The sequence below is a fragment of the Equus asinus genome, chromosome X (genome assembly GCF_041296235.1).
Source record: "Equus asinus isolate D_3611 breed Donkey chromosome X, EquAss-T2T_v2, whole genome shotgun sequence".
In the NCBI taxonomy this organism is placed as follows: domain Eukaryota; kingdom Metazoa; phylum Chordata; class Mammalia; order Perissodactyla; family Equidae; genus Equus; species Equus asinus.
Window position 1 is genome coordinate 110,813,213 of NC_091820.1, and position 25,205 is coordinate 110,838,417.

Here is a 25,205-nt window from a genome sequence, read left to right on the forward strand (position 1 = left end):
GACCTGGAAAGAGAAGCATTGAGTAAGGTGCAATAAGTTCAGTGGAGGCCTGCAAAGAGGAGGGGAAGGGCGAGGGCCCAAGACAACCTCAGAGAGTCGGGAAAGTTTGCAAGGACACTTGAAGAGTAAATAGGCGGTGGGGGAGGGAAGAGTAACCAGGAGTAACAAGGCAGCTTTCCAGAGAGAAGGACAGGGACAAAGTAGGCATTGAAATGTGGGAGAATGAGGCATGTTCAAAGCACTTCAAGTAGTCCAGTTGTGCTAGAATAGAAAGCGCTGGATTGGGGTGGGGGGAGGGGACGAGCCAGGCAGGCAAGAGGAAGATCAGAGAGGTGCCAATTAAAGGAGTTTGTACTTCATTCTAAAGGCTGTGGGGGCATTGTGAACAGAGAGCACCGGGATCCCAATCACTCAGAGACACTGCTCTGGCAGCGGAGGTCAGGGCAGGGAGGCAGCTGAGGAGGCTATATGGGTTATATGGGTTCAGAGCTCACACTAGGACACTGTCGGGGGGTGAAAAGGAGGGATTTGAGAACCTTAAATATGCAGAATCAACAGAACATGGTGGTTGTGGGGAAGTAGGTGATAAGGGAGAGAGGTCATGCCAAGAGAAGTGGCAGCTTTCTGGCTTGAGGAACTGGGTATGTGATGGCGCCATTCACTGAAATCAGGACCACAGGGAGGAAGGACCTAGGCTGGGGCAGGACTCAGAGAGCCATTGTGGATATGTTGGGTTTGAGATACTCGTGGGACACTGAGGTGGGGCTGTCTAATCGCCACTTGGATATAAAAGCCTTATCACTCAGCAGAGGAGGTCTGGCCTGGAGATATGGAATTGGGGCATCTTCAGCAGATGGGGTAATTGAAGCCATGGTCATGAATGAGATGTTGGATAAGAAGAAAGGAGTGGTGAGGATGGAGCTCTGGAGATCACAAGCATTTAAGGAATGTAAAGAAAGTGGGAGAGAGCCAAGTGTCCTAGAAATGAAGGGAGGAGAGAATGGCCATCAGAGCCAGGTACACCAGAGAAGTCAAGTAAGATAGGGCAGAAATAGGCGGAGAGACATTTCAGCAGAGTGGGGGAGGCAGAAGCCAGACTGCAGTGGGCTGTTTCCAGAAGCTTAGACTGTGAAGGAGAAGAAACAACAGAAGCTAGAGGGGGGCTCTGGGTCAAAGAAGGTTTTTGTTGAAGGTATTTGTTCAAATTTCCATGCTGAGAGGAAGAGATGGAGAGAGAAGGAGAGGCTGAAGCTACAGGAAAGAGAGGAAATAAGTGATGGAGAAAGGGGAGTGAGGGGACTGGGCCTGAACACACGGGGCAGGTGGGTCTCAGCCTTGGGTGGGAGGGGGGGTTGGGGGTAGGAGAAGAGGGGCAGGTTTGTTTGCTGAGAAGCCGACTCTGAGATGGAGATCAGCATGCAGGACGTTTATTAGCGAGTGCTCTTGGGATCTCCACTCACGGAAGGGAAGGAATGGAAGCAGGATTGGAAGAGGGAGACATTGGACTGCAATGCAGGTTTGTCGAAGACCTCAGCCGGCCCCCTGGGAACCTCTGAAGCTAGGAGTTGGGACCAAGGGGCCAGGCCTTTATACTCTGGCATCAGTTATTCACTGGATGTGGGCTGCCCTGGGAAGGCGGCATACCCTTGGGCAAAGCAGCTCTCTTCAGCTGAGGCAGTCCCCAAAGGGGTCTGACAGCTGAGAGCGATCTGCTGTAGGCACTGAGTCCTCAGTCCTGAAGGGGGTCAGGGAGGCACACACAGTGCCCACTACAGAGAGGAAGGGGGCGCTATTGCACTTGAGTTGAATCTGTGCCAGTGGGTGTAAGGCTGAAGGAGTTCACACTGTCGGCCTGATTTTTGCTCTGCGACAATGGAAACAAGTCCTTCTGGTGAAAAGGGGAGCTGGTCGGGGTTGGGGGCTGGAGGAAAGTGGAATGGCCGTGGGATGGCTGCTTCAGGACACTGAGGAGGAGCTGACCAGGGACGTACGATAGGACTGCCAAGTGGTATTGGGGTCTTAGTTGAAACTAGAGAATGAATCATTTTCGCAGGCCCAGATAGTGTTCAGATTTCAAGGTCCCTCATGCTTGGCCACGGGGATCTGTCCTCCCTCCCTAGGATTTAGTTAGTTTGTACAAGGAAATGTCTATATTATTCAGAGAACGTTTTACAACACCATGTCCTTAAATTCCCAAACTTTTACCTAAACTATTTCCTAAACAAGACCTAAATTCAAGGACTTCAGTAGATAACCATTATTTTTGTTATGACAAGTTACTTATGCTAATGGCGACAATCTGGCTAATAACAAATAAAACTGTGTGGATATTAAACATTATGCACCAATCAGAAAACTATTGCAGAGTTGACAATAAAGAAAATAAACACTTATTTACGAGCAGACGAATAAAAATTACAGGAGTCAGGATTACACCTAATTAGTAGGCAAATACAGAATGTAGAAATTTACAAAAGAAAACTAATTACAAAGCTACAAAGGAAAAACCTCTGCTATAATGAGAAGTAGAAAACAGGTGGCTTACCAGGTACTAGAGTGACAAAAGAGAAGTACACTGCCCAATTAAAGAAGCTTTTTTAATCCACACAGGAATTTTATGGATGATCATTCAAACACAATGCCTTGCTGTTCTGAGAAGAAAGGGGCCCTGCATGACCGGGAGCGGGTTGAATAGGAACTCTAGAGGCTTAAAGCGGGGGGCCAGCCAGCCAACTGTGCCTCGCTCAGGAAACCAGCTTGACGTCCATGAGTAACTATGAGAAAGTAGCAATAACTTTTTATAACTGACAGTAGCAATATGGTTCCTAGGAAAAAAACAAAATATCCAATTCTAGAACCAAGTCAACATTTGTGATGGGGCCTCACCCAGCTTCCCTGCACGGATCTGCCGCTGAGCGTACATTTTAACAAAGGCTTTGTTGCCCAAGCTGTGAGTGACTCCAATTGTTGAAATTTTAGGACATGGAGAATGGCAGATCTGTAGGGGAGCTATTTAAGAGGCATTAGGCTGCATCCTAAAATCATTCTAAATACAAGGTGAGTCAGGCCTACTTCCAGCTGTGCCTTAAAGGAGAGATGGGGTTCCCCACAGCTTCCAGGAGTGGATCGCTCCCAGCAAATATCATCTTATAGCTCTTTCCACCAGCCTGCCAGACCACTAGGCACGAATTCCAGGAGCTCCAACTACTGTCCCCATCCCTTACCACCTAATCTCAGAAACACACACACAAAGTACAGGTGATCTTCTGCATCTCCACTGATAATGTCTGCTTTACCGTGTTCCAGTCTATTAAGGGCTTTGCACTCATTTCCTCATTTTTCCCTCTCAAGAACCCTCTAAGTAGGTACTGCTGTTATCCCCACTTTAGAGATGAGGACACTGACGTACAAAGAGGTGAAGACACTTGCCCAAGATCACAGGCAGTATGTGACAGAGCCGGCACAGAAACGTGGGCAATCTGATGGCAAGGTTGTGCGTTTCACATAAAGCTATGATGCCGCCCACATTCTGAGGACCAGATCAATGATTCCTAACCATTCTTTCTTCACGAGCCCCTCTGAAAAGCTGGTGAAATCAATGAATCCTCTTCACAGAAAAATGCCCATCTACCACACACACACAAAACATATTTAATTTCAAGGGGTTTAGGGACTCCCTGAAACTCAACCTGAACCCTGTGGAGCCCAGATTAAGAGGCTCTGTTGGAGGCTAGTCCACTCCCAGGAAGCAGCTTGGCCTGGACCCCTCCTGGCTCATGGTGCCCCCAGCTGCTTCTGGGAGAGCTCTCGTCCGCTTCCGCTGCTTTGGGGCTGCTATCACAGCTGCCATTCAGAATGCTCTGGCTTTGTAACCTGACACTTGGGAGCTCACATTTTCCCCAGCCTGCCTTGCCTGTGCTGTTTCCTGCTGCACCAGGATGACGTTTCTGTGGGCTAGCCCAGCCCGGGCCCAGAGAAGATAAGAAAGCCCTGTGACTTTTTACAGAGACCAGGGCATGCTGCTCCAACTGCAAGACCAAGAGGGAGGGAAATCAAGCTCCCTGAGAGAGCAAATGAAAACTCTGATGCCCAGGGTACCCCGAGCACTGCTCCAGGTCAGAATTAGAGTCAAGAAAGGACACAAGAAGACACAGATGGAAACTTGCTCTGACGGCATCGAGGGTGGGTGCTGCAGTTTGGCCTCAACCCCCAGAAATGCAGGAGATTTGCGCTGTCCCAGAACTCAAAGGGCTCTGCAGCAAAGAGACGTGAGCTTCACACCTGAGCTCAGGACAGGTGGGGGCAAGCACATTTGCAGTTCATCCGTTCAAGTCACAGACAGTATTTCGCATTTGTTTATCTACCAGGCACTTATATGCCAGGCACTGTTCTAAGCACTTCACAAATACTAACTCACTTAATTCTCATGACAGCACAATGAGATGGGTACTACTATCGTCTCCATTTTACAGATGGGGAACCTGGGGCACAAGAAAGAGTAAGTGACTTGCCTGAAGTTATCCAGCCAGTAATTGGCAGAGCTAGGATTCGGACTCAGGCAGCCGGGCCTGCGGCGCCCGTGCTCTGCACCACCATGGTCTGCAGAGAGTGCTCCAGCACTGGGCTAGTGACTGGCAATGGAGCAGTTTGCAGCGCAGCCGTGGTCCCTGCTTTCAAGGGGCTTACGCTCTAGCCTGGCCCGAGAGTGGTCAACAGGCACATGATGATGAGTTCCTCGGTCAGGGCGGGGAGGCTGCGACCATGCTTCAGAGCAGGCCAAGGGTCCAGACTCCAGAGCAGCAACCAATAGGTTGCAGGGACTCCTTTCTTAGGCCCAGGATCAAAGGAGCCAAAGAGAAGGAGGGGAGCCATTTCTGGTTGTGAGGCCTCCTGTTCGGCTCCCACTCTGAAGCCTGGAAACCAAACAGCTGTGAGCGAGGCTCCCACCAGGAACTGCAGGAGCACAGGAACCAAGCAACTGTCCTCACTCCCGTCTGCGGTATCAGAACAAGGGATCCCTACAGCCCTGTTTCCTCGTCACTTTCTCCCTGCAAGCTCCCTGAGGGCAAGACCTAGGCCTGTGTCTTTCTCCATCATACCCTCAGCGCCCAGCACAGGCTGGCACCCAGTCAGTACTCAGTAAATGTTTATTTAATTAATTCAGTCAACCAATATTTATTGAGCATCTACTATGTTACCAGGAACTCTGCTAGGCTCTGGGATACAAGAGTGACCAAAAAAAAAAATTCCTGTCCTCACTGAGCTTACATTACAGTGGGAGTGCCAGACAATAAACAAATGAGCAACAAAAATATATAGGGTCTCAGGGGAAAACTGAAGCAAGGAAGGAGGATAGGAAATACAAGGAGGTGATGCAATTTTAGACAGAAGGGACAGCCAAGATCTCTCTGAGAAAATGACATTTAAGGCAAGACCTGAAGCACACGAGGGAGCAGGCCATGGAGATACCTGAGGGAAGAGTGTTCCAGGCAGAGGGAACAGCAAATGCAAAGGCCTCAGGGCAGGAATGTGCCTGGTGTGTGTGAGGGCCAGGGAGGAGACCACTGTGGCTGGATGAGAGGGAGCTGAGGGGGATCATAGTAGAAGTTGAGGCCAGAATGAATGAATAAGTAGTGGAGATTGTGTCTGGTGCCTTGAAGCAAGGGAACCAAACCAGTTCCACAGCCTGGACGCCCTCCAAATCCTGCTGGGACTCATGAGGGAAGGAGAGGGAGGCCCCACAGGAACGTCTTTTAGTAACTCACTCTCTCTCCAGCTCCATTCCAAAGGCATGAGTGGATTTTCGTGATTGGATTCTCCACTCCACCCCCAACCACTGGCCGCCTGGGAGGACAGGCTGGTGCTTCCTTGAATCTCCCCCTCCTCCTCAGTCTGGGATTAGGGCTGAGCTGGCAGGAGCAAACTGAGATTACGAATTGACCTTTACACAGTCCATCCTTCTACCTCCAGAGAGTATGTATTTCACTCACTTGACCTTTGAGATACTATGATTGAGGCCACGATGGGCTGTGGCCACCTGTTCCCTCTGGTCCTTCTGAGAGAAAAAACTTTCAATTAGGGTCATTAGACAGCAAATTCTCTTTCAAAATCCCACTTTCCCATCTCTGTCCTGCATACTGGCTCTACCTTCAGAGGCAAAAAGAATTAAGTGACCCTGCCCTCCTTTTGGGATCCTCGTGTCTGAGTCCTATGGCCTGCACTGTCCCCACAGAATCCAAAGTGAAAGCCCCTGTTATCTAAAAGATGATTTGTAGTTCTGTAGATATTTTGGATATGAGCTTTATAATTTTCAGTATTATAAATATCTTTGCCCACTCTGTGGCTTGCTTTTTCATTCTCTTATTAGTGTCTTTTGATGAACAGAAGCTCTTAATTTTAATGTAGTCAAATGTATCCATCTTTTCTTTTATGGTAGTGCTTTTGTGTTTTGATTAAAAGGCCTTTCACTTCCCAAAAATAATAAAAATATTTTGCTATATTATTTTTTCTAGAAGTTTTATTATTTTACCTTGCACATTTAGAGCTATGATTTACCTGGAATTGATTTTTGTCTTACCAAAGTTTATTGAAAAAAAAATCCTTTCCCCACTGAAGAGCAATGGCACCTTTGTTGTATGTCTGTTACACCTGTGTGCATCTGTTTCTGGACTCTCTGTTCTGTTTCATTGGTCTATTTCTCTATCATTGGGCCAATATCACATTGTTTTAATGACTCTCATTATATAATAAGACAATATCTAGTAGAACAAGTCTTCCCACCTAGTTCTTCAAGAATGCCTTAACTACTCTTGGACTTTTTCATTTCTATATAACTTAAATTAGCTGGTCGTCTCCCCACACAGACACGACTGTTGGGATTTTTATTGTGGTCTCATTGAATCTATAAATCAGTTTGTGAAGAATTAACACCTTAAAGCTATTGAGTCTTCCAATCCATGAACATAGTATACCACTCCATTTATTTAGGTTTAAATGTCTCAATAATATTTTATAGTTTTCTACATAAAGGCCTTGCACATGTTTTCCTAGATTTATCTCTAGGTATTTTTATACTATTGCAATGACTTAATAGTTATATATTTTGTTTCCAACTGCTTGTTGTTTATATACAGAAATACAATTGATTTTCAATATTGATCACATGTCCAGCAACCTTTTTTTAAAATTTATTTATTCTTTGAAATCCATTGCTGTTGGTATTGGGAATCATTTAGTTATTTTTGTTGTTGTTGTTTGAGGAAGATTAGCCCTGAGCTAACTACTGCCAGTCCTCCTCTTTTTGCTGATGAAGGCTGGCCCTGAGCTAACATCCATGCCCATCTTCCTCTACTTTATATGTGGGATGTCTACCACAGCATGGCTTGCCAAGTGGTGCCACATCTGCAACCGGGATCCGAACCGGAGAACCCTGGGCCACCGAAGCGGAATGTGCGCAATTAACTGCTGCACCACTGGGCCGGCCCCCAGCAACCTTTCTAAATTCATTTTTCAATTAAAATGTTTATCCTTCAATTATTTTGGATATCCTATGTACACAATTGTGTTTTCTACAAATAATGACAGTGTTATTTCTTCCTTTCCAAATCTTTAGAATTTTTCTTTATCTTCTCTTATTGCACTTGCTAGGATTTCCAATACAATGGTAATAGAGGGAATCCTTATCTCATTTCCAATTTTAGCAGGCAAGCTTTTAAGTATGATACTTGCTATAGGATTTTTTAATAGATATCTTTTATCATAATTAAGAATTTTCTTCCATTCCTAATTCCCATGTGTATCCTTACAATAAATCTCTATCACTTAAGATAACTTGAGTCTGTTCCTAACATCCCAAAAGAGCCTAATGAAAGCAATAATTTTTTCATTTTCTTTTAAATATTTATACCTCTCAATTTTCTTATTTTATTCAGTAAGGTAGAACTTCCAGAATAATATTGAGTAACAGTCACGATGGCAAGCATCCTAGTCTTGTTCCTGACATTAATGAAAATGCCCCTAGAATTTCATCTGGATTCTATTCACTAATATTTGATTTAGAACTTTTACATCTATATTCCGGATTTTTATGTCTATATTTGTAAGTGAAATTGGTCCATATATTTCTGTTTCCTGCTATCACTGCCAGGTTTGGCATCAGTTATCCTATTTTCACATAAAGAATTAGGTAAAGTTATCTTTTTCTGTTCTTTAAAACAGTTTAAGAACTATCTGTTCATTGAAGTTCTGCTAGAACTCAATGCCACATTCTCGTTACCTAGAGATCATCACTGTTAATATCTTAATGCATATCCTTTCAGATCTTTGTGTGTGTTTGTATGTGTGTGTGTACATATATATAATCACCAAATAAAATCACTATACATACTATTCTGCAAACTGCTTTTTTCAGTGAACAATCTCTACCATTTTAATAAATTTTCATCTTGTCTAATACCATGTTTATATTTTCCCAACTGACCCCAAAATGACCCTTATAGCTGGTTTGTCCAAATCATAACCCAATCCTGAAGAAGGCACTAATTGCATCTGGTTGTTCTGAAAAGGAAAAATTTTTTAACAATTATACCTGTCTTAAAATGGAAATGGCTGCTTTGGAAAATTGTAAGTTTACCATCACTGGAGACTTTCAAGCAAAGGCTGGACCAATATGTGTCTGGGAGGCTGCACAGGGAATTCCTGCATATGAGAAGTTAGAGCATATGATTTTTAAGGTCTTTTCCAAACTTGAATGATGAAGATTCTATGACTGACTTTCTACAAATCCTATTACTGTACGACTTCTGCACCAGATCTCATCCTTTCCTGCCTACTCAAGTACATTGCTCCAGTAATCCTCCTCTCTCTCCTGCATTACCAATTCTTACTTCTTTCTTGGCTTTTTCCCCATCAGTGTTCAAATATGCCGTTATTTCTCCCACCTTGAAAATACCTACTGTCAATCTTACTTCCCACCCCCCAGATCACTTCATCTCTCCTTTCCTTTTACAGTAAAACTCCAAAAAGAAAAGTTGTCTGTATTCACTGCCTCCAATTCCTCTTCTCCCATTTTCTCTCGAACTCACTCCTGTCAGGCTTTTGCTCACACCACTCTATTGAACTGCTCTTGTCAAGGTCACCAAAGACTTCCACATTGCTAAATGCAATAGTCATTTCTAAAGTCCTCATCTCACTTAAATGTGTTGCTCATTTGCCTATTTGACCTCGGAGCCATTCCTCCTCTTTTTCTGCTCTGCTGTGTAGAGCAGACAACTACATTTCCCAGGCAGCTTTCCTCTCTGACTTCCTGATAGGTTTGGCCAATGGGAATCATTGGCTGAAGACTAGACAGCAGGAGAAGCCAGGGTATTCCCCTTCCTTTCCCACTGTTTTGAGTGTCATCTCTAGCAGTGGCCGTGTCTCCTCTATGGCTCCCACTGGATAGGCCCTCCCTCCATGGACCAAGCTCCTGCCGGGCCAGCCTTCCTGCTTTTGCTAGGTGGTCCCTGATCCTGGACTTGGGTCAGGGGCCCAAGTTTTACCTCCAATAAAACTTCTACTTTTACCTCCAGCAGAGGTGAAACAGCTAGAATCCCTAGAGGAGAAGCAGCTTCCTGCTGTTGCTAAATTTCCGGGTAACCATCCTCTCCTTGGTTTCTCAGCTCTTCCTGAGAACAGCTCTCACCTGAGTAACCAATGCCTCATGTTAAATTCTTTCTGTTTAAAATTCTGAACGTGGTTTCTGTTTTCTAATTGGCCACTGATACAAAACATTCACTTCTCTTAGCTTTCAGGATATTTCACTGTTTTCTTCCAACCTTACCAGCCATTTCTACTCAGTCTTCTTTGCTGATTTCTCCTCATCTCTTGACGATTAAATGATGGAGTGCCCCAGGATTCAATTCTTGGACCTGTCCTCTTTGTTATTTACACTTACATATTTGGGAATCTCATCCTGTCTCATGGCTTTGAATAACAACTATATACTGAAAACTCCCCAATTTATCTCTCTAGCTGGACCTTCCCAATTGAGCTCCAGACTACCTATCCAACTATCTACCTGACATCTCCACTTTGATAGCCAATAGGCATTTCAAACATAACCTGTCCAAAACAGAGCACTTGGCTTTCCCCCAAAAGCTGTTCCTCCCCATCTCGGTAAATAGCACTTCAATTCACTCAGTTATTCTAGTCACAAATTGAGAAGTTGTCCTTGATTTCCCTCTTGCCCTCACTTCCCACAGCCAATCTATCAGCTAGTCCTAATAACAAAACCTCCAAAACACATCTCCCTTTACTTTCTCCAACTCTTCCTTTACTGCCCCGGTCCAGCCACTCTCATCTCTCACCCGGACTACTGCAACATCTCCTAACTGGTCTCCCTGCTTCCATTCTTGCCTCCCAACAAGCCATTCTCCATGGAGCAGCGAGAATGATTTTAAAACATAAATCATTCTCCTCTGCTTAAAAGTCTCCAATAACTTCCCACTGTACTTTAATGATCCAAAATCCTTATTTGGACCTGCAAGGCCATACATGGTCTGGCTTCTGCTCACTCTTCTGACCTCACCTCTTGAGGCTTGTTCATTCTCTCTTGCTCAATACAATCTAGTCACATTGGCCTTCTTTCCGTTCCTCCAACATGCTAAGCCTACCCCTTCATAGGGCACTTGTCTATTTTATTGCCACGATCTGGAATGCTTTCCTCCAATCTTTACCTGGCTGACTCATTCTCATCCTTCAGGTCTTAAATGACTGAAATGGCTCCTCCTCAGAGTCCATCCCTGACCACCCATCATTCTCTATCAAATCACACTATTTTAACTGGTCATGTTCTTTTCACTTGTTTGTCTGTCACCCCATCCCCAGAATGGCAGCTGCTTTGTTCTCCACTATGTCCCCAGCTCTTAGGGCATTATCTACCACATAATAGATACCTAATATGTATCAGTTGAATGAATAAAAGCTTGTGGATTAGCCTTAAGCAGGAAGAATGCCACCTCTTCCTCTGAGACTAAAAAGAGAAAAGGATGGGAGCAGATGCAACTAAGCATGCCCCTATGTTCTTGGTGCTCAGTGGGGGAGGGCAGTTACCTGCTGAGAGAGAGGGCTTGCAGGCGGAGAGGTTTGGGAAAGTGGTAAAGGCTCTAAACTGTTCCTGAGGGAAACAGGAGAGTTGCTGACCCAAAATACATAATAGAAGGACTGACTAGCTGTAGTGAGAACCCATCTGATATTGGAACCATAAATTCATGTCAAACTCCATTCATTTATAAGATATGGACACTCATCTATTTCAGTAAAAGATCAGAGAAAGCAGACTGTAGGACTGATTCTAAATTGCGAGCTTGCACGGCAAATGTGATAATATTAAAAGGAGGTAGGATTTATCTATTTATTTTTTCAATTAAGCATGGTTGCTGTAATAGAAATCAAGTCCAGAGTGTTAATCAAAATGTTTGAGGGCCAGCCCCATGGCCCAGTGGTTAAGTTTGTGTGCTCCACTTCGGCGGCTCAGGGTTTCACCAGTTCGGATCCTGGGCACGGACATGGCACTGCTCCCCAGGCCATGCTGAGGCGGCATCCCACATGCCACAACTAGAAGGACCCACAACTAAAAAATACACAACTATGTACTGGGGGGCTTTGGGGAGAAAAAAGGAAAAATAAAATCTTAAAAAAAAATTTGATAATTAGGAATCATTGGCAGTGGCTTAAAATATTTGGGCAGAAGGCTGTTATCCTACAGATTTGTGTAAAAATTTTTTTCAAAAGAACTATAGGTCTGGCCTGTGTACACCTAACTGTAATCGTCATCACTTTAATGAAGTGTTGTTGCCTCTCCACCCACTTCCCAGACCTGCTGCAATTCCGGACTGGTTTACCTAGAGACCTTTGAACCAAGAGATAATGCGTCCCTTAACATTGCCAAGTATGTAATATGAAGTTTCTTTATGGCCCAAAAGGTCTTGCAGCTATTTACCAGAGTTACTGTCAACCAAAAAAAAAGCAATACTCAGGCACTGGCTCTGGGGAGCCAGAATGCCACTGTGAGACAAGTCAGACTGGGGGCTTAGGGCATGAGATCAGAGATGAATGGAATTTCAGCCGGAGTTCATATCAGAATAGGCCTAGTGAGTTTGCAAATATACTCTGAGATTATTTTCCTTGTTTAAAAGAAGATAATGTTTACAATAGCACCAGAAAAAAATGAAGTACTTAGGTATAAATTTAAGCAAAATATTTGCAGGATCTGTACATGAAAACTACAAAACACTGATGAGAGAAATCAAAGATCTAAATAAATGGAGAGATCTACCATTTCATGAGTTGAAAGATGCAATATCATTAAGATGTCAATTCTCCCCAACTTGACCTTTAGATTTTACACAATTCCAATTAAAATCTCAGCAAGAATTTTGGAGATACCAACAGAAATTGATTCTAAAATTTATATGGAAAGGCAAAGGAACTAGAATAACCAAAACAATTCTAAAAAAAGAGCCAAGTTAGAAGAATCATACTACCTGATTTCAAGACTTACTATGAAGCTACAATAATCAAATCAAGATAGTGTGGTCTTGGTGCAAGGATAGACAATGTACAGAAGAGAAAGTCCAAAAATATAGTCAACTGATTTTTGACAAAGGTACAAAGGCAACTGAATGGAGAAAGGAAAGTCTTTTCAACAAATGGTGCTGGAAAAACTGGACATCTGTACACAAAAAAATGAACCTCAACACATGCCTCACACCTTACACAAAAGTTAATTCAGTATGGATCATAGAGCTAAATATAAAATATGAAACTTCTAAAAGAAAACCTGCATGGCCCTGGGTCATGAAAGGCACTACACTATTAAGAGAATGAAAAGACAATCCACAGACTGGGAGATGTTGCAAATCACGTATCTGATAAAAGATATATTTAGACTATATAAAGAGCTGTTAAAACTCAACAATAGGAGCTGGCCCAGTGGCACAGCAGTTAAGTGCGCACATTCCACTTCTTGGCGGCCCAGGGTTTGCTGGTTCAGATCCCAGGTACAGACATGGCACCGCTTGGCAAAAGCCATGCTGTGGCAGGTGTCCCACATATAAAGTAGAGGAAGATGGGCACGGATGTTAGCTCAGGGCCAGTCTTCCTCAGCAAAAAGAGGAAGATTGGCAATAGTTAGCTCAGGGCTAATCTTCCTCAAAAAAAAAAAAAAACAACAATAAACTAAAACCCAGTTTAAAAATGGGCAAAAGATCTGAACAGACCCTTCACCAAGGAAGATATACAGGTTGAAAATTAGCAAGCAAAAATATGTTCACAACAACAAAATCAAATAAGCCAATTAAAAAATGGGCAAAGGACTCTTCTCCAATAGACGCTTCTCCAAAGATAATATACAAATGGCCAACAAGCACATGAAAAGTTGCTCAACATCACTAATCATTAGAGAGATGCAAATCAAAACCACGAAATATCACCTCATATCTATTAGGATGCCTACTATAAAAAAAAAAAAAATAGGAAGCATTTGATGAGGGTGTGGAGAAACTGGAGCCCTGTACATTACTGATGGGAATGTAAAATGGTGCAGCTGCTGTGGAAAACAGTATGGTGGTTCCTCAAAAGATTCAACATAGAATGACCATGTGATCTGGCAATCCCATTTCCAGGTATACACTCCAAAGAGTTAAAAGCAGGACCTTAAAGAGATATTCATACTCTCATGTTCACAACAGCCAAGAGGTGGAAGCAACCTGAATATCTACTGACAGATGAATGGATAAACAAACTGTGATATATCCATACAATGGAATATTATTCAGCCCTAAAAAAGAAAGAAATTCTGTCACATGCTACAACACGGATGAACCTTGAGAACATTATTCTAAGTGAAATAAGCCAGACACAAAAACACAAATACTGTATGATTCCTCTTATATGAGGTATCTAAAGTAGTAAAATCCATAGAAACAAAGGAGAATAGTGGTTACCAGGGGCTGGAGCGAGGGTGAAAGGGGCAGTTGTTGTTTAATGGGTATAGAGTTTCAGACTTACAAGGTGAAAAAGTTCCAGAGATCTGTTTCACAACACTGTGAACATACTTAACACTACTGAACTGTGCATTTAAAAATGGCTAAGATGGTAAATTTTATGTTATGTGTTTTTTTACGATAATAAAAAAAGAAGAAAAATATGTTCAACATCATCTGTCATTAGGGAAATGCAAATTAAAAGCATAAGATACTACTGAGAAACTGTCATAGATCAAAGGAGACTAAAGAGACGTGACAGCTGAAGGCAATGCAGGATCCTGGAGCAGAAAGAGGACCTAGTGGAAAAAATGGTGACATCGAAATGAAGCCTGTAGTTTAATGTTATTGTACCAATGTTAATTTCTTAGTTTTGACCAATGTCCTCCGGTTTTATACAGATTTTAGTCTGCTATGGCTGCTAAAACAAAATACCATAGACTGGGAGGCTTAAACAGTAGACATTTATTTCTCACAGTTCCAGAGACTAGGAAGTCTAAGATCAAAGTGCTGGCTGATTCGGTTCCTGGTGAGAGCTCTCTTCCTGGCTTGCAGATGGCCACCTTCTTGCTGTACCTCCACATGATGGAGGGAAAGAAAGAGAAAGTGCAAGCTCTCTGGTCTCTTCTTACAAGGGCACTATCCCATTATGAGGGTCCCACCCTCACGACCTTATCTAAACCTAATTACCCCCCAAGGCCCGTCTCCCGATACCACTACATTGGGGGTTAGGGCTTCCACACAGGAATTTTGGAGGGGGCCACTGTTCAGCCCACAGCATTACATAAGATGTTAACATTACAGGAACCAGAGCGAAGCGCATATAGGAACTCTGTACTATCTTTGGAACTTTTCTATAAATATGAATTATTGAAAAGATTTTTTTAAAGTTTATAAAAAAATCAAGGTAGGAAGAGTTAAAGGTGCTGGTGAGAGGAATTCAGACCATCAATCACAGGGTCAGCTTGAGTCAAAAGGAAGAGAGATGGTGGTAGAACCCCACCACCGGGAGAAAACGGAGGATCAAGGCTCCACGACATTTAAAACAGGGTTAGCTTACCGTAGCGTAAGTGATGCTTTTTGTTTTCCTGGAGGAATATAGAATATTAAAAGCTCAAGTGTAATGGACTGTACTTTGCTGAAACTGAGCGCAAAAGAGGAGGAGGCAGGTGAAGAAGCAGCAGAATAACACATCAGAGAAATGAAAAAGGGAAGATTTTTCCATAAGGAAAGGAAGTAGTCCACAGTGGTAAGGCTCCTAGAATGGTCAACACAAGCTAGTTTTTAAAAAGCTTTTTAATTTGTCTTAATAATGACAATTCCAAATATCACCAATTATTACAGTGGAAACATTTTGCTATTTTATCACAGTTGATAATTTGCAAAAACCATCAAAAAATAGAATAAGACTCTCCAAAATTTCAATACGCCTCTTTCTACTAACATTAAAACACTGTACTTGTGGCTAAAATACTGTAAGTAAATACAGAGAATAGAGACGCTATGTCATGTTAGTTTAATAACTATTTCAGCAAAAGAATAAAACATAACGAAGAGTACATGCTTGCTTGGTGCTAATGACATAATGATTTGCAGTCTTAACGATGAAGCAAAATGCATAATTTGAACCAGATGTTGAAATGGTTCAGGAATAGCGTCTAAGGACAGATATTTCAGAAAATATGCAGACAAATAACCATACATTTGCTACAGCGGGTCCTCTAGGCAAGTGTCTTTACATTGCACTTTATTTGGTTTCTCAAAATGAAATTGTGGTCTGTTCTCAATAATATATTTTCAAAAATCCCACAGGAGAAGCAGTTCAGCATAATTCTACAGTCAGATTTCTGGCTTTATCACTTACTGGCTATGGGATCTTGGGAAATTTATGAAACTCTCAGTCTCGGAGTAGTCATTTGTCAAATGAGAATGATAATAGGTAAACCTATTTTATAGGATTATCGTCTTGTTTAGAGTAAGATAACACCTGTAAAGTGCTTCTCATGGCACCTGACACACAGTAAGTACTCAATAAAAAGTAACTAGTATTATTATCATTATCAATACTACTATTTTTTATTATTACCACTAATAAAATAATCACCCTTCAAATCTAAAAACAAAACAGGTTTAGTGGAAGTGAGTGTATGAAAGTAGCTTTGATAGGAGGTTGTGGTCAGAGAATAGAATATTGGGTTTCAGAGGTGGTGGAGACGACATCCGGGCTGTGGTCAGGGGAGTTTGTGGCTAAAGTGGAGTGAAGTTTGTGAAGGCCATTGTTTGGAGTTGAGGTCAAGGAATCATGAGGAGGTTATGGTTGGTTACCCACATGATGCCTAATTCTCTCTCTGAAGGAGGAGAGAAAACGAGGTGGAGAGGAAGACTCAGTTGCAAAGACCTCATGGGATGCAGGAGAATAACCGGGAAGATGGTAACACAGTCCCACCCCAGGCTTTCCCAGGACCCCCACCCCTCTTTCTTCCAGTTCTCGCTAGCTCACATCTACCCCAACTCCAACCTACTTTTCCTTCCAAATAAGGAAATCAGGAAAAAAGCCAAGAAAAACATGCTGCTATTTCACAACAGCACCTCACATACACGCCTTGGGCACCTAGTAAGTACAACCCACTGTATATAATACAAGGAGGTTAAAACATCCTTTCTGCCCCAATACCTTGTCACACAGCTGGACAGATAAAAACATGGATGCAAACACTCCATACTGATCTCACCGACGCAGCATGGCACTCAAATATTTATATATAACACTCCTCCACAAGTAGCAAATGTGAATAAGAGATACCCAACAGACACTTTTATCTCAGTCTCATTTCTTACTCTATGATGTCCCCCCCATGCACCCACACATGGAAGCAGCACTCTTAGCTGCCTGACAGGATGACAGCTCCCTTGGGTTGCTTATTGAGACCCCATTTTCATTCAGAACTGAGCTATCTTACTGGCTCACCTATAGCTTTAATATTTGAAGTAAAGGAAGCTTTATGCAGATTCTGGCTTTTTATGGATTTTCTCTGACTGTAGAGAGATTCAAACCATAGCCAATACCTGGTAGTCTAAGAATAAAGACAGAGTCACTTAAAAGGATCTGACTTGCTGTAACTTTAAATATAATTCAGGGTGCTTTTTTTCTGTGACACATCATAATATTTTTTTCAAAAATCTTTAAACATTTTATTAACTTTGAAAAAGGAATAAGAAAAGCTACTTTAGAAACTAGAGATACTCAAGCACTGACCTATTCATAGGGTTTATACACAGCTGAAGAAGTTTACATCAAATGGACAAAAAATAGTACAGAAGACCTATATGCAGAAAGATTTAGAAAAATCCACCTCTAGAAAGCAGGTCAGATGGACTCAAAGACCTCACTGAATGTAGAAAAATCAATGGGAAGCAACGTAAAGCCTTCTGCTGGGACATAAAGGTAGGAACCAGTCCATGTAGTCAAGAAAAAAGTTATTTTTCCTCCTGATCTAAATGCTTGCCTCCAGTCTGGATTCCGAGAAAGGTCCTGATCATTTAAACTGGTTGTCAATCAAGGTCCCCTTCATTTTCGCTTTTTTGGCTTCCAGTTCAGCCTGGAGAGGAAGAAAAGTATATGTTCCAATACATGACACAAAATTCTCATTTTCCTTCTTTATTCTAACTGTCCAAACACTATCCCTTAATGCTTATTTAGTATACAAACTAGAATAGTGGCTCTAAAATCGTTATGAATCTCTAGCCACTGCTTTCCAATCTTTCCGATGTTATGGCACACACAGAAAATGACATTATCTGTATGGCAAAACGGGGTAAATACACAAGGCTGTGGCCTAAGGCGATTCTGCAGCCCCAAGACCCCTGACGGGCCAAGGGACTCAACATCGTGACACACCAGTATCCTAGTCTGGCAGAATAGGAAGTAAACACTGTTCTAGAACAGTGCTATTCCAAGTTCTGTGGACTATGCAAGATATGCACAAAAATTGAGAGTAAGCTTTTAGGAATTTTTATAGCAATTTGACAGAGTAACAATTAAATAATTTAATAAGAAGAATTGAGGCAAATTCATTTTTACTGCATTTTATAAATTACAAATCTGTTCTTGACAAATAGGAAATTTAAAGAAAAAAGAAAGCACTGGTCCTTCATCTCAGAAAATTTGATAAGCACGGCTCTAGACCACTATGGCAGGGTAAAGCAGCTCCCCAGACCCACCACCTCTGTCAGGGAAAAGTCCTCCACAGTCACCAGAATAGACTGGTATCCCTTTTGATGAGGCACCAAGGCAGTGATGTCTGATATTCAAGAAATATCCTAAGTAAATTATCATCAAGAAAACAAAAATGCAGGCACCATCATATACAGATGTGCACACTCGACGATGAGCCCATGAATAACGCAGAAATTGGTGGTGGTACCAGTGCTTTAAGAGGCAATGACCAGCCCCAGTCCTGGTCCTGCCAATGTAGCACTATCGTACGCCATCACCTCCTGGGACAGTGTCCATGAATCCGAATCTTTAACTCCTGATCTTGGACCACAAGTAGCAGATTTAAATATGATTCTAGTTAGGACTAGCTAAACAAGTACTATAATTTAGGGCCCACATCCTATGAGCACTACTCCGGAGCAGGGTATAACAACAGTCACAGCCCAGGGTTAGATGCCTGGCAGCAAACTACAACAGTAACCCCCGACAGAACTCCCACAGGATTTTCCAGACGGCCGGCGGGTCTTTCAGACCAAGAAATCCAAATAGTCAAGCCCCGCACCTTGCCACCCCAGGCCACTCACCAGCTCTTGCAGCCGCCTTTTGCTCATGCCTTTGCGCTCCAGCTGTTTTTCAATAACTTTGGCGTTCTGTGCATACGAGTCAGCAACTTCCCTCTGAGGGGAAAAAAAAGTGTCCTTAAACCAGCAGTCTCACCACTGAATAACAACAGACCTTAAGTGGCAATTTATACAACTCAACTATGAAATTATTACTAAAACGGCAGGCCTCTGTTCCCACTCAATTCTTCAGCTTTTCAATAATCCAGGAGAGTTCAGGTTCCAACCGAAACCATTTTTAAAATAACAGATAACACCTCTCTGTAGACATCATTATCGTGAAGTACCATAAAGGTAATTGCTGCTAGTGCTAAGGACAGACTCACAAACCATCAGAGCTGGACTGGAAGGGACCTGAAATCGTCGAGTCCAGTAGTTTTTAACCTGAAGAGGGGTGAGGGATTTGCCCCCTAAGGCATCTGGAAAAACAGTATGAAAAAAATCACGGATCTAGTCCAACTCCCTGGTCCTCATTTTACAGTTGTCCCTGAGATCCAGGGAAACAGGAACTAGCCCCGTGTCACAGAGTTTCTTACTAGCAGAGCAAGGCCTGCGAGCAAAGTTTCTCATTATTCTGCTACTCAGATGCTCAGTTCTACAGTGCCCTTTCCTTTTGCCACCCCCCAATCCAATCCCCTTGAGAGCAGAAGCACTTACAGCCTCGATCTCCTCTTCCTCTTCATCAATAGTAGACACAGTGACAGAGCTGAACTTGCCCATATCTTTAGTCCGTTTGGTCATCATCACCTGGAGTCGCAGGAAGAGGAATCAGACTAGTTCAGCACAAGAGGCTCTGGGAGTCGTGGGGGTGCGTGTGCTGGGGGGACGTGAATGCACTTGCCCGGGTGTCGGGGGGTGGGGAGGGGCTGTTGGAAGGGACATCCCCTCTTTGAGACAGGCTGGCATATCTAAAAATGCCAATGTTTTTATTTGCATTATATTTTTCTAACATTTGTCATCAAGAGTTTTTAAAGTATATTTAAAAATTAGCCTGATTCATTCTTTTTAATTGGTCATGCTGGAAAAAAAAGAAATTTCAAAGGAAATAAATGTGAATAAAAACCATACAATTTCTTTTTTTTTTTTTTCAAGATTGGTTCTGAGCTAACATCTGTTGTAAATCTTTTTTTTTCCTTCTTCTCCCAAAAGCCCCCCAGTACATAGTTGTATATTCTAGCTGTAGGTCTTTCTAGTGCTGCTATGTGGGACACTGCCACAGCATGGCCTGATGAGCAGTGCTAGGTCCGCACCCAAGATCCAAACCAACAAAAACCCTGGGCCGCCAAAGAGAAGCGTGCGAACTTAACCACTCGGCCACGGGGCCAGCCCCAAAACCATACAATTTCTAGCTTTACTCATAGGACAGCTGTAGGAAAGAAAAAAGAACACATAATAGATGTTACGATTCTGTAACATCTGCTTATACACAAAATGGCATTCTCTTAAGGAAGAATGCGTGCATAAAGGGCAGTTTCTCATGCACTATAATCCTACTTAAAAATTTCAGGCTAAATCTGTAGCTATGTTAACCAGTCTGTCTCCTTCGATGATAATTACCTTCTTAGGAGGCTCTTGTTTCTGAGTATATATATTTGTTTTCCCAAAACCCTGGCCAAACTTGACTACTGCTCCATCCACAATGAAGGTCACGGGAGCATTCTTCGGCTGGGACTGGTAGAAGAGTGGCAGTCCACACCTGCAAACAGCAGACTCAGTCTCCGGGAGGCCTCAGACTCCAAATCCCCAAAACAGTGACTCGCAAAGCGTGCTCGGGCTCTGGGCATCTTTGTGTTTGTGGCACAAACGGATGATTAGCTCTTCCAAGTGTTTCCCAAAATTACTTGATAAGAATCACTGAGGGTGCTTGTTGAAATTGCTGATCAGATTGCTAGGTCCCTCCCCAAGAAGACCCTGACTCAGCAAATCTCGGAGGTGAGGCCTGGGAATAATTCGTCATTTTCCTCAGCACCCCAAGTGATTCTTACTGTTAGGCAAGTTTGAGAAATGCTGGCTCCTGCTTTCCACTTAAAACTGCTGCCGTTCTTCCCAGAAGTCTGGGTAACTGGTTTGGGGGTTTTGTTTGGTTTTGTTTTAGCAGTGTCAAGAGGCAGTGTAAAGACTCCACTGCAGGGGGTCAGCAAACTACACCCTGTGGTAATCGCCATAGTTTCTCTGCTTGGTCATTTTTACTATCGTTTTCAGCTAAATGAAGTAGCCCTATAAGATACGATAAAAGTAACAGAATGAATCCAGTGTGGCTGTGAACTAAAATGCATTCTTAGCCATTTCCCTGCTTTAATTCTCCCAGTCTGAGTCTTCTGAGGGCTAAGACACAGCTGTAGTTACATCAATAAGATTAAATTTACTATAGCTTAATAGTCTCACTATTAACAACCTAAACCTAGAAATATATATAAAAATATATATTATATATATATATATAAATTGCTTTAAACAACACTAAATTTCTTGGGTCTGTGGTCCTATAATAGGCTTTATAAAGAGGTCTGGATGAAATCACGCTAGGTTACATGGACCAGACGACCCAGCAATGCCACTCCAAGAGAGAACACAAGTTCCCACCAAGATTTATACTAGAACGTTCACAGCAGCTTTCCGTATAACAGCCCAAACCGGAAATAACTCAAATGCCTTTCACAGTTCACAGTTCAACAAACTGTGGCGCAATGGACAACTACTCAGCAATAAAGAGGAACAAACAATTGAGAAACATAACAACTTGGATGAAGCCCAAAAGCATTATGCTAAGAAACCAGACGTAAAAGAACGTAAAAGATACATACTGTATGTAGCAGAGCACACAGTGCAGGATTTACATAAAATTTTAGGAAAGGCAAAGCCATAGTGACAGAAGGCAGATGAGTGATTGCCAGGGGCGAGGGGTGAGGAAGGGGACAGACTGCAAAGGACACACGGGGTACTGGAAATGTTCTGTATCATGGGAGAGCTGGTGTGACTGACTGTATGCTTCTGTCAAAACTCATCAAATTGTACAGTTAAGAAGGGCAAATTTTATTATATCTAAATTACATCTCAATTTAAAAAATTATACTATGTTAAAAAAAACCATTTTGGGTGCCAGCTGGTCAGAGACGTAACGTTCACTATTCTCTTCGAGCAGCATATCGATATTTGTGTAGTTGAAGTTTGAAGGCAGTTGAGATTATAAGAATAAAGACATAACAGAGAATCATATCCAAATAATTCTTTCCCTAACACATTTCTGCCTCTACTTGCTTATGCTCGGAGAAACCTACACTGTTAATACTTACTTTGCACACTTTTTCCTGTACTGTCGTTCAATGCCTTCAGGCCTGCACAGAAAACAGAAGGTAAAAAATAGATATGAACAAATCTCATAAATCACCAACCTCATTCTCTCTTTTCTTCAAATGCTAAAAATGGCCTTTCAAGGTTTTCATTTCATAGATTAACTCATTAGTTTGAACATGTATTAATTTTAAAGCATTCCTTCTTTCTATAAGCATTTACTGAGCCCCTAACATGGGTCAGGCACCTCCCTGACAGAGCAAGAGGAGCAGCAGTAGTTATGGTCACAGTAATAACAATGACATCAACAACAATAATAACAGTGGCAAGCACTTGTATAGCTTGTATTATGTGCCAGGAGCTGTTCTAAAGTGAACATGTATTAACTGATTAATCCATACAACAATGCTGTGAGGTAGGTCAGATTATCATTCTCATTTTACAGATGATGGCTCCTAAGTACAAAGCTATTACATGATTTGCCCAAGGTCAAAGAGTTAGGAAGCAGAATAGGTTGAATTCAAGCTCAAGAGCCCACACAGCCTTCGATAAGCAACCCAGAGATAAAAAGACTCTTCCACCATTCCAGTTGCTTAACGGAAACCTGGGACTCGTCCTGATTCTTCTCTTTCCCTCATCTCCCACACCTACTTCATCAGCAAATCCTGGGGGTTTTATCTCTAAAAAAATATCTTCAGGGGCCGGCCCTGTGGCCAAGTGGTTAAATTCCCACGCTCCGCTTCGGCGGCCCGGGGTTTCGCTGGTTCAGATCCTGGGCACGGACATGGTACTGCTCATCAAGCCATGCTGGGGCGGCATCCCACATGCCACAACTAGAAGGACCCACAACTAAAAAATATACAACTATGTACTGGGGGGCTTTGGGAGAAAAAGGAAAAAAAAATCTTTAAAAAAAATAAAAGATCTTGAGCATGTCTACTTTTCTCCACTTCCTGCCACCATCTTGGCCCAGGCCACCAGTATACTCTTCCCTGGACTACGACTGTAGTCCCTGGACAACTTTCTGACTGGTCTCCTCACTTCCTCTCCCCTTGTTTGTTTCAATTTTTTAATAAGTGATATATGCACACAGTATACATAAGACTATAAAATGAAAAGTAACTATCTTCCCCACTCATCCTCCATCCACCCACTTCTCTTCCCCAGAGGCAAATACTGTTTCTGGCTTCTTCTGTTCATCTCAGAGATAGTTGGTGTATATACAAAGAATTCTTACTGGTATATAACGAAAAGATATATTTTTTTCTTTTCCTATTTAGACAAATGAAGTATAACTTACACTACTTTTTTGTTCACTTAAAAATGTACCTTGGTTAAAATATATATGCATGATCTTTCCCAATCAATTCACAAAGAGTTGCTTCATTTTTCATAAGGGCTGCATCGTATTCCTTTGTATGGATGAACCAAAATGTCTTTTATCTGTTGGATAAATTCCTAGAAGTATCCACTTAAATTCCGATAGATATCGCCAAACCACTCTCTAGAGAATTTGAACCAATTTACACTCCCACTGCCAATGAGAGTTCTTGTTTCCTTATGGTCTCAACAACACAGTATGGTATGAAAATGCATTACTGCCAATTTGGCACGCGAAAAATGTGATCTCATAACTTGCGCTTCTTTTTTTAAAGAGTGAAGATAGGTATCTTTTTATATATTTAATAGGTATTTGTATTTTCTTTTTTGGTGAACTGTCAGTTCAGACTATCTAATGAGTTGTCTATTTTCTATTAAGGAGACTTGCAAATGTTAAGGGGCCTTGCAAATATTTCTTCCCTAGTTTGACGTTTGTCTTTGACTTTTCTCCCCATGTGAAAATTTTAGATTTCCTGTGGCCAAATCAATCGTGTTTGTGGGTATGATACTTAGGCCTCCCTCCCTCTAAATCCATATCTAAAATAAAAATTCTCATTGCTTACTCTGGAATCTGCTTCTGCTACTGTCTCACTCCAAATCATTCTCTAAACAGAGGCAAGAGTGGCTTCCCAACACAGCTAGAGTAAAATGCAAACTCCTTACCATGGCCTTCCCGGCAATGACTGAGCACAGCACTGGGCCCCCGCCTCACCGCACACGTCCCCTCCCTGCCTCACCACGCACTAGCCACACGGGTCATCCTTCCATTCTTTGAACACATTAGTGCTTGCCCACCTCTGGCCTTTCACATATGCTCTTCTCTTTGCCTGGAATACTCTTCTCACCACCTTGCCAAGGGTGTCCCATTCTCATCTTTCATGATCTCAGTTCAAATATCACCTAGTCATAGAGGCCTTCCCTGACCACCTTTGCGAGGAGGTTCTCATGCGATTCTCTATGAGCCTTTTGTTTCATTCATACGACTTTCCATAATCATAATTACTTTATTTTTCTGTCATCCCAGTAGACTGTAAGGTCCATGAGATCAGAGATCAGCAGAGACCACACCTGTCTGTCTCACCACTCTATCCCCAGAGCTGAGCAAAGTACTGGAAACAAAGTAGACATGCCATAAATGTTGGCTGAATGAATTCTTAAAAGAATTTCAGTTTAGTGAGGAAAACTGTAATCGCAGAGGTAAGATCTTAAATGGATGAATGTATACGGTGTAATGGGAACACAGAGGTGGAAGCACCAAGTCAGTCTGAGGCAGTCGTGGAAGGCTTCATGAGGAGGTGATGTTCAAACCAACGGTCCTGATTGAAAATGGTATTTCAGGCAGAGGGAATACCATGTGCAAAGGCAAAACAGCACAGCATATTCATATTCAGAGAATTACAAATTGTCTAATGTTATTAGGACTTGGAAAATCAAGGGAGTACTAGCGATCTTATAGACATAAAAATGATTATCAGATTATACTATGAACAACTGTACACCAACAAATTAAATAACCTAGATGAAACAAATGCCTAGAACGACAGAATGACACAAACTACCAAAACTCACTGGAAAAGAAATAGAAAATCTGAATAGTCTATAACAAGTAAAGAGATTAAATTAGTAATCAAAAGACTTTGCACAAAGAGAAGCCCAGGACCAGTGGCTTCACTG

General features: G+C 42.3%; 1 protein-coding gene across 2 annotated transcripts in view; it reads right to left on the reverse strand.

Moving 5' to 3' along the window:
* STEEP1 (STING1 ER exit protein 1) overlaps positions 1–25,205 on the reverse strand; it is a 45,765-nt gene that overhangs the window by 8,831 nt on the left and 11,729 nt on the right. Inside the window, exons 3-7 of one of the 2 annotated variants that reach the window (XM_014857543.3) lie at positions 22,154–22,195; positions 20,418–20,556; positions 19,518–19,607; positions 18,825–18,917; positions 17,531–17,623 (exon numbers count right to left, since the gene is read on the reverse strand). In XM_014857543.3, the coding sequence (XP_014713029.1) occupies positions 17,561–17,623; positions 18,825–18,917; positions 19,518–19,607; positions 20,418–20,556; positions 22,154–22,195 (427 nt within the window). In that variant the 3' untranslated portion in view covers positions 17,531–17,560. Of the gene's footprint in view, positions 1–15,302; positions 17,624–18,824; positions 18,918–19,517; positions 19,608–20,417; positions 20,557–22,153; positions 22,196–25,205 lie in introns of those variants that run through there. The other variant, XM_014857542.3, reaches the window with a different exon arrangement.